The following is a 10480-nucleotide window of genomic DNA, read 5'->3' on the forward strand; positions in this document are numbered from 1 at the left end:
ACTGATACTGCATACTGCTGGCTCATATTTAAGTGGCTGTCCACTACCACTCCAAGATCCCTCTTGTAGCTACTGCTATTAAGTGAAGTTTGACCTAATCTTTACATGTACATTTGGTTTTTCTTGCCTAAGTGTAAAACCTTACTTTTTTCTCCATTAAATTTCATGTTGCTAGATAGGGCCAATTGTTTAAATCTGTCAAGATCCATCCAGATCTTAACCCTACCTTCTGGGGTGTTGACTATCCCTGCCAGCTTGGTGTCGTCAGCAAATTTGATGAGTTTCCCTTCTAATTCTTCATCTAAATGTTTTATGAAGATATTGAAGAGTACTGGGCCTAAAACAGAACTTTGGGTACCTCACTGCTTCCTTCCTTCCATGTAGTTGCAGTTCCATTAAAGACTATACATTGAATGCGGTGTGTCAGCAAGTTACAAATCCACTTAGTGGTGATGCTATCTATCCCACATTTTTCTATCTTCTCAAGAAGTAAGTTGTCATCTACTTTGTCAAATACCTTACTGAAATCCAACTATGTTCACAACATTTTGCTGGTCCACTAATTTAATCACTTTGTCAAAAAATGAAATAAGTTTTTTTGGGCATGATCTGTTTTTGACAAACCCATGTTAGCTTCTGGTTATAACTTTGCTTGCTTCTAGGTGTTCAAAATTATTATTTCTTACAGTTACTATTCTTTAATGCTGTTTTCACAGTTACAGAGAGGACTACGTAGCAATGGAAAATTCCACCAGTATTGTGGTCTTCCTGATCCTCTCCTGCTGTCTCGGGAATGAAGGGGCAAAAGCTTATGACTCTATCCTCTTGGTGGAAAATGGAGGACCCTGGGGCTATTGGGGAAAAAAAGAATTTTGTCCAAAAGGCCATGCTTCTGGTTTTGTACTGAAGGTAAACACAAATATAAACACTGTACTTGTCCTTACTGTACCAGTTTCTTTCCCTCAAACAGCTTTCTGATGAACAGCAAGTACCTCCCATTACCACTGAAGCTTCTCTATGGTTCTCAGAGGTTTATACATTAATTAATGATTTTGTTACTTAGAATTCAGAGAAGGGAAATTAGGGTAACTAGGGTCAATAAATCAAAAACTATAAAAGTGGGTAAGTTTAGTCCTAAGAAGATAAGACTGAGGGAGGAGATGATAGCATTCTTCAAACATTGAAAGGAGATTATGCAGACGATGGTCAAGTATTGTTCTGTGCCAGAGTGGAGGAAATGAAATAATGGCTTTAACAGGAAGGCAAATTTGGATTGAATCTATGGCTGGCATCCTTTGCACAAGTTGGGGATTGATTAGAATTCTAGTATTAGATTCTTGATTGATCTGATATATTCCTAGCTGGTACTTGGGAATTTTCTTAGGGATCTGACAGGCCATATTGCCATATGTCTTGTTGGTATTTGATCACAGAGACAATGAAGTGTAGGGTTAGGGTGATCTGAAAGATGGATACTGCTTCTATGAGTGAGTGGAATTCCTACTACCTTGAAGGAACCAGGGATGCATTCACTCTTAAAGAACCCAACTCCCAACCTGACTGCTGGACAATATACATACTGAAATCCAATTTTCCCTTCTTATAGAAGAGTTTAGAGAAGGTAGTAGAGCAAAAACAGCAGAAAAAAATCTTGGAGGAAGCAAATTATTTGATTCCCTCTGAGCTGAGCTCCAGAGTTGGCTGAAGGATAGAAACTGCATTAATCACTCTTGTGCAAGTCCTTCATCTGAACTTGGATGGAAAAACTGGGGACTCCTAGTCCAAGTCCTATTATACTTTTGCATTTGTTGTCACTATTCATGACATCTTTCTGGACTAACTACAAGAGTTGCAAATAAGGAGGTATTGTTTTATAGTGGTTCTACTTCTTCCTGAACTAGTTGCTGAGGAACTCAGTTATGATTTCCTGCACAAGTTGATGAGGAACTCAATTATGAATTCCTTTACTGCTGCTATGTGAGATGTCACATGCCTGGGGTTTTTTCACACTTGTTATTGATTAACATCTTTATGAAAGCATCGAGAAAAAATATCCATTGCTGACAGAGAAGAATAGTTGTAGCTCAGGGTTGAAATGAAGGGTTCTTAGTGCTCTCTGAGCTTTGATGTTTTCATGCAGACATTTCATTACCCGTCAATGCTAGTATAGAATGGGGTTTGCTCCCAATTTATATTCTTCTGACTTGCCCTGTCAGTGTTGCTGGGAGCAGCCTTGGTGGTTCTTTGGTTGGGCTGTTTACTGTTAGCTTTTTTGTCAGTTCCTCGGTTGTGGTATTGCTTGCTTTTTGATTGCTGGTCAGATATTAATTACCCAGATGTTAAACTATGTACATCTGGATATTGATTGTGAGTGGGGAGCTGCTTTGATGTTTTTATTCCCCTTTTAGCTTGTTGATTGTCTCTTTTGCACGGTATGTAGATGTTTGTCTATGTCTATGTGCCTGTTGATGGTGATTTGTCTGAATGCCAGGCTTCCAGGAATTCTCTACCATTTTCGAATTGGTTTGGTCTAGGATGCTCAAGTTTCCCAGTTAAAACTATAATTAAGTATATCCTTGTGCTGTGAAAATTAAAGAGTTTTTACCATGTCTTCTGACTGCTAGTGGGTGTTAATGGATGTGTTCTGCATCTATTAGTTCAGCTATAAGAATCTTTGATATGTGGATAATAACCAGTTATACATTTCTACCCCACAAATTGTAATAGTTGCCCTTACTTGTTCTTTGATAGTCATGACGGTTTGGTGGAACAAACAAAATAATAGAAAAACAAAAACTAACTAACTAATTACTAACTAACTAACTATGCTCTGACATTGGAACTGTTAGGTTTTTTATTGGCTCCTGTCATAGTCTTGGGTGGAATCACACTTCTGTAAAAGATTATGTCCAAATTTGAGATTTCTGGATTCAAAGATTCTGTCATCGGCAGATGGAATGAGATGTTTCTTTGAGAGTGTTCAGGAGTAATATAAATTTTACTCATTAGGTTTTAGGAAATATCACACATACTTTACAATATTTTAATTGGAAAAATGGATAAAAAATTGTGTCTCTGAAAATCAGTGGCTGTGCTACAAAATACTAAGGACACGACTTGGGAATATTTTGAAGGCTATAGATTAGTCCTGGGGAAATACCTTCTGCTGAAGGGCCACATAAAATCCATTTCTCTGTAGGATTTTGAAAAAGCAAATTAAATTAAAAATAAAATAGAGCTGGTCTTTGGACAGAGCTTCACTCCTAGAGAAAAGGGCAATTTTCTCTAAGGTATCTCCACAGTCTGCTTTAAAAAGGATGGTATCATTTTTAAAAGAAGTGTCTTAAAGTATGCTAGTTATTTTGATCCAGTTTTTTCCCCTCTTTTCTCCACTAGGTTGAGCCATATCAAGGTGGCACAAGTCATGAGGATGATACATCCCTGAATGGCATACGCCTATTCTGTGATGATAAAAAGTTTATTTCATCTGTTGTTGGGAAGTGAGTAGGATCTTAGCTTATGCACCAGAAACAAATTCCTTGTGTGTCCAATCACATTTTGCCAATAAAGAATATTCTATTCTATTCTATTCTATTCTATTCTATTCTATTCTATTCTATTCTATTCTATTCTGTTCTGTTTTCTGAACTACCACCATCACTGTTAAAACATGTATAATCCTGTATGTTGTGTAGCCCTATCACCAATGTTAGTCAGGTATTGGTTGAATTAAATGAGAGAGCATCCCAGTTACTGTATGTCAACCATATCACTGAGCTGGATTATGCATTCAGGTTAACCACAGTTACAGTCCCTAGAACTATCTTCCACATGTTCTTTCTACATTGTGGAGGCCACAGCTCCCAGAATTCCTTCCAACCAACCAGTGTCCACTCAACTGGACAGTTGAAAGAGTCAGAATCCTGGTACATCTATCACGTATTAAATTGGGGAGGATTGTCTTACAAAATGATAAATCTGGAAGTATGCTTCCTCTTCAGTATCTTGATATGAAGTGTTATTGCTGTCAGTTCTTATCTATTTCAGATCATGTACTAGAATGAAAATTATCTAATATTTTGCTCCTCTTAAAATTGTAATATCCAGAATGGTAGCATATAAACAGATGAATTGGAACATTATAGATTTCATCTGAAACACAGTATCATTTTAAGCAAAATGAGGCTCCTTTGTTTTTTGAGGTAGTACTTTGAATTCATTCATTTTTTTTTAAATGCAGAGAAGGTGGTTATTTTGTCACCCCAGCAAACTCTCTTCTTAATAATACCTTATTTTCTTATATCTTATTAAATTAATTTGCTTTAAAAATTCTTTAAAAGAATTTCAGTAAAATACATGTGGAATATGAGTAGACTGCTGCTTCTCTGGTTTCTCATTAACCAGTGGAACAGCTGGCCTTCAGAAATCGTGGGGGCTCCATCTCTGGAGGTTTTTAAGAAGAGGCTAGGCAGTCACTTATCTGAAATGGTATAGGTTCTCCTGCTTGATCAAGGGGCTGGACTAGAAGACCTCCAAGGTTCCTTCCATATTCTATTCTATTCTGTTCTGTTCTGTTCTGTTCTATTCTTCACTGCTAACAAAGCAAGGCTGCTAATAATTCTCTACTAGAAAAATCTGGCCTGGTCAATTTCTCTGCCCACAAATTTGCTGGAGGATCTAAGAAATCTATTTTTTCTAAGCTCTGAATAAAACTTCAACAATTTACAGTACTCTCAGATGTGTGTTATTTGATTATCTCTTTAGATTTCACATTTGCATTCCCCATAGACAGACAGATAACTTGCAAAGAAGCAAAAATAGAAATAAAAGCTCAGTTCCTGTCAGTAGCTGGTGGACTTGAATATCAAGAGTCATTTAAAAAATACTTATATAAGAATAGATTATCACAGTTCCTTAGCTTTGAATTTACTGTGTTTTACAATAAAAATGAATGCCAGTTGATATTTTTTTTTGATCCACCAATTTTTTGACCCACCACTACAATAAATATATTATCTTGATTAGTCCTTCTGAAGTTTCTGTTGTCCACTTCTGGATAAGCTGCTCAAGCTAATACTAATGTTTTCTTTGGCAGATGGGGTGCCTGGTCTGATATAAAGTATTGCAGAGGAGAGTCCAAACTTGTGGCTTTCTCCCTAAGAGTGGAACGACCTCAGGGGCCATCAGATGATACAGCAGCCAACAATATTCAGTTCAAGTGTAGTAATAATGAAATATTGGTAGGTAATTCCCATGACTGGGGAAAATTTGGTTTATGGAGTTCCTCCTGTGGTCCTGGAACTTATATATGTGGACTCCAGACAAAGATGGAAGTAATACAAGGAATGGAAGATGACACTGCATTGAATGATGTGAGATTTTTCTGTTGTGCTTAACTCTACGGCAGATGCCAATATAATGTGCTTTTGTCAGGTAGCTTTATTAAACCTATTTCTATTCATTAAATGTATATTCCCCTTTGTCTTCCAGGAGCTCAAATTCAGGCTCATCCTCAATTATGAAAGTTCACTCCATAAATTTGGACTAGTCACATTCTCTCAGTCTAACCTATTTCAGAGATCATGGTTGTGGGGAGAAATAGAAGAAGAAGTGCATTGTTCATTGCTTGGGGCTCCCAGAATAATATAGAATAATTAACCTAACTCATAAACAAATAAATAATTGAGAACCAATTTGATCTACCGTAGTTGTTAAGGCATCAGGCTGGAAACCAGCACATAGTGGGTTCTAGCACTACCATTGGCATGAAAGCTAACAGGGTGACTTTGGGCCAGTCACATTCTCTCAGCCCCACAATATCAGATTTGAGTGACAAACCAGTCAATCAATTCCTTATTCAAACAATGGATCAACAATCAGTTGATCCAAAAAAGAGGATCTGCACTTGTGGGAAAAATGCTAGGAGGGAAAAATAATATTATTTGTTGATTGCATATTTCAAAGATAACATTTAAATATCATATCTCTGTATGTACAATAGTTGTAAATTCATATACTCTGTACCAGCTTTGCCTATGTGCTAACTATCAGATATCGTAGGTTACTATGCCAGGTATTTTTGATCACTATTAGAATTCCCAGTTAGATGGTGTCTGAAACTTTCAATGGTATCTTGATACTCATTATTAATTGGTTCTGGGAGTTGTGATGAGTACAACATCACATTTCCCCCATAAGTAATAATGTAGTTAGTTAAAAGGCAGTCAACACCAACATGTTATAGCTTGTGTGTTGAGTACTAAACAAACAATGAATGCCGGGGACAAAAAAGTGCATCAAAATGCATTGAGTACCAAATTCGATGAGTTTCAAAGCAGTTGAGTACCAAGGTATCACTGTATACCGCAATGTGTTCCATGCTGCAGACTGGGAATGACCAAGATATAGATATCCTGATAATTAATTCCCAGGCCTTCAGTGTCAGGGTTTAATTTAGGCTTGAGTAAAGTCCCAAGTCCCTTAACTTTTCCTCTAGGGGCAAATTGTAACTCTTAACTAATAGAATAAAAGTTAATGCCATACTTCTGTCTCCATCTCTATCAAATAAAAATAAAACTTGCTTTTATGTGCAATGTCTCAGCTCTTCATTTTCAAAAGCTTATTTTCTGTTAAACTTATTGGCCATGCTAGAATCCCATCTGTTGTAGCTCCCTACTTGGGTAGGTGAGTGATTCTTGGGCCAATCTCACTAAGCATACATGGTGTGGAGGTCTGTGGAGATGGTCTTGAAGAAAGAATTCAGTTACCATTGTGTAAACCTCAACTTAGCATGGGTAGACAGAATGAGGGATTGAAAAAGCTGAGTTCCCTGGCCTTTATTTTCTTTGATGTAAGAAGGGAGAAAGAGAGAATTTCAGTGGTTTTCAAGATTCAAGAACACCTAAGAATACCTCAGGTGACTCCGTTTCTTGACTGAGTCTACGCTGAAGGATTGACATCTAGCTCCTTATCACTGACAACCACTCTACCTCCTTCCCCATATCCACTCACTTGCCCTTGAAGTAGAAGACGGATGGAGCTCTCTGTGTTTCTTTCTTGTTTTTATGATTGTTTTCCTGTTAGGAGAGAGCCAATAGCAATCCAAGCAATGAAAAACAGTAACAGATAGATCCTTATAGGATTGTTGGCAGTGGAAGGTACTCATCAATAGACATTGAGATGCAGACCTAGAACCAATAACATATTTAGAAATTGGATTGCATATAGATGTATAGCTAATGTGGTTGTCTTGTGTTCTGTTTTCACTTTGGTTAGTATGAATAACAGTACCACTTGTGAACTGTCTCTAATTGTATGTGCATTTGGATCTAAGTCCAACCATTGTAACCGTTGCGACTGTTCAAAGTTACAATGGCACTGAAAAAAGTGACCTGCAACGAGTCCTCACACTTACAGTAAAATCATTGCAGCATCCTTATTTGGCTGCTTGGCAACTGGCACGTATTTCCAATGGTTGCAGCATCTAGGTGTCATGTGATCACCATTTGTGACCTTCTGAGATGGCTTCCAACAAGCAAAGACAATGAGGGAAGCCAGATTTCCCCAAGGATCATTCATATCATAAATGCTGCGATTCATTTAACAAATGTGATTAAAAAGGTTGTAAAATAGGGCAATGTTTACTTAACAATTGCTTTCTTTAGCAATGGATAATTGGTCCCAACTGTGATCATAAGTCAAAGACTATGTGTACTGTTCAGAAAATCTTTCTAGAGTTCTGAGTTTACTTGACCAATTACATTATTTTATTTATGAACAAGAACAGATTTTGTTTCTGCATTTTGCTTTCCACATATATTTTTAGTTTTTGGTATACTACACAAAGTAAACTTGAGTACAACCTGAACTATATTATAATTCTGCTTCTTGCCTGATTGCACAAAGGACATGATCATGTGAAATTAAAAAGAAATTGATCCTGAAATGAGATTTTATTGGGTAGGAAAGGAACAAACAATCCCTACTTGTGGGATACTTCCATCTCCAGATATTAATCAGGCACAAGTAGTAGTCATTTCCTTTATGCCCTTGGCACTATTTAATTTGTTGGGAAGAATTTCATTATAATTCATCAATAAATAATCTTAAATAAATTAATTCTAAGTTGTTAACACAAAGAACAAAACCTATCATATAAGCCAGAATGTTTCAAAATAGTTTTTGCTATTACAGTTATAAAGTTTGACTTAAATCAAAACATTTTTATTAAGTATAAGGTTTTAAAATAAAAAGTAAGAGTAAATATAAAAAGAAATTGCAATTTCTTTTTTAGGTCTGGAAAAGAGATACCGTGTTTCCCTGAAAATATTATCAAGCCTTATATATTTTTTGCCTCCAAAAGAGGCATCAGGTCTTATTTTCAGGGGATGTCGTACCTTAGGACCATCGTAGCCAGGCCAACTGTGCCCCAACACATGTCGTGCCACTGCTTGACTTCTTCAGCAGCCACTTGTTGCCACTTGTGGCTGAACGCCATTGGGCACATAGCGCCAGTGCCGCCACTCATGGCAAGAGGCCTCATGGTGCTTCAGGCCGGTGTTGCTGCTCATAGCAGGAGGCCACATGGTGCTTTGGGCCAATGCCACCAAACGCAGCGGGACGCCACACAGCGCTTCAGGCTGCTGCCACTGCTTGCAGCAGGAGGTTGTGTGGCATGTTGCACCACGGTGCGTGTGAGTGGCAGCACTATCCAAAGCAGCATGCGGCCCCCTGCCACGAGTGGCAGTACTGGCGCAATTGGCGCAACAAGCCATGCAGCTACAAGCAGTCACAGAAGAACTTGGGCAGCAGTGCAACAGGTGTAGAGGCATGGGAGGCTTGGCTGCGGTGGTCCTACTGGTAAGGTAAGCGGGTGCGGGGCTCTTGGAACAGCTCCACTCCCCACCCCTGCCCTTGCTTGAGTTTTAGGTGTGCACCTTGGTTTAAAACTAGAGCTTATTTTGGGGGTAGAGCTTAAATTAGGCCCACATCCAAAAATCAAGTTAGGACTTATTTTCAGGGAAACATGGTACATACTAACAGGTAGTTGCCTTTTAAAAAATCAATAATCTTAAAATTTTACTTCATCTCCCTATACAACAAGATCCTCATAGAATTTTAGAATCAGAACGATCATTTAGCTCAGACATGTCAGACACAAGGCCCGGGGGCCGGATACGGCCCACAAAGTGGTTTCATGTGGCCCGCGAAGCCATCCTGGAAACAGTGAGGGAACAGCCCCTGCTGCCTTGGCCCTGGCCCAGGCCAGCCGGGAACCAATGTACAATTTTGTGGTGGCCATCTTGGCACTTGCCCCGTGGACCATGCCTTGGCACTTTCCCCGGTCCCACCCCCTTCTGCCAGAGACCCTCAGATCTGTCCCACTCCTGCCGAGGCCCCCATAGGCACCCTTGACGCAAATGATGTAGAACTGGCCACGCCCACCCAGTAGACCACACCTACTCCATTCACGCCCACCCAGTAGGCTGCACCCACTCTGGCCACACACCCCCGCCCCCCCCCAGGTCAACTGCAATGCTGATGCGGCCCTCAGGGAAATTGAGTTTGACACCCCTGATTTAGCTAATGAAATCTATTTTTCTGCTCAACACATAGATCCAATTACATTTTGTATCACTTTTTAAAGAACTCCTCATCTTGAGCATTCTATGATACTTCACAGCCAGTGGATTTTGATATTGATTTCAGGGAAGATGATGCCAAAACTGGAGAGCCTAGGGTTGCTTACGGGCACCTAGTGATCTTAATGGCCTAGTGAGAATTTACAATACTCCATTTCTTTACACTGATCCCCTACAATGAATCCACCCCCTGCACATATGAGGAATAATCAAAACAGCATTGGTCTCCTCTTGAGAACACTTTATTCCAAATATATTCAAGTGTTTTCCTTGACACTATAAGAACTGATAACACTCTTAGGTCAAAGCTCATATAATGCAGCATTCCAAGTCAATCAGCGGCCAATCAGATATAGTCAATATTCCATAAACAGGGACAGGGTTATTTAACATATGTTGGCTCTATCAACAAAGTAATTAGTAGCCCGCAAGTCTGATCAATGTATTTCTAACATTGTAAAATGGAGAAAAAAATTCTTTTGAATCACATTTTGTTCAGCATGAATGTTTCCAGCTCAACAATATCCTTTTTCAAGTGTGATTTGATGCCCTGAACTGTGTGCTTCATTCCAAATGCTATTTTATCATAGATTTGTATACGGGCATTTCTCCCCTCTTTTATTTACAGATCACTTCCTAAAGAATCCAAGCATGGAATTTGTCTTTTTTTTTTTTTTACACTAGTTGCATACTGTGTTGACATTTTCGTTGAAATAGCTACCAAGTCAATGATGCCTTTCTTGAACAATTACAGGCAGCTCATAACATATACAGTATATGAAGCTTGAGAGAAGGAGGATTATGAAAATATGCATCACTTTGGACTAGACTTAACCTGA

At 38.7% G+C, this 10480-nt stretch overlaps 1 protein-coding gene across 1 annotated transcript; it reads left to right on the plus strand.

Annotated features, from left to right (window-relative positions):
• The first annotated feature begins 738 nt into the window (after positions 1–738).
• LOC114923629 (vitelline membrane outer layer protein 1-like) lies at positions 739–5396 on the plus strand. The gene is made up of 3 exons (XM_029286836.1): positions 739–909; positions 3397–3500; positions 5096–5396. Exons 1-3 carry the CDS (start codon positions 739–741, stop codon positions 5394–5396), a joined length of 576 nt encoding a protein of 191 aa, XP_029142669.1.
• Positions 5397–10480: the final 5084 nt, after the last annotated feature.

This window comes from Protobothrops mucrosquamatus, unplaced genomic scaffold (genome assembly GCF_001527695.2).
Source record: "Protobothrops mucrosquamatus isolate PMUCROS unplaced genomic scaffold, P.Mucros_1.0 scaffold5338, whole genome shotgun sequence".
Classification (NCBI taxonomy): Eukaryota; Metazoa; Chordata; class Lepidosauria; order Squamata; family Viperidae; genus Protobothrops; species Protobothrops mucrosquamatus.

Coding starts and splice junctions, on each gene's coding strand:
- LOC114923629 (XM_029286836.1), top strand. CDS start 739: ATGGAAAATTCCACCAGTATTGTGGTCTTCCTGATCCTCTCCTGCTGT. Junction 910..3,396: donor CTTCTGGTTTTGTACTGAAG/GTAAACACAAAT, acceptor TTTCTCCACTAG/GTTGAGCCATATCAAGGTGG. Junction 3,501..5,095: donor ATTTCATCTGTTGTTGGGAA/GTGAGTAGGATC, acceptor TTTCTTTGGCAG/ATGGGGTGCCTGGTCTGATA.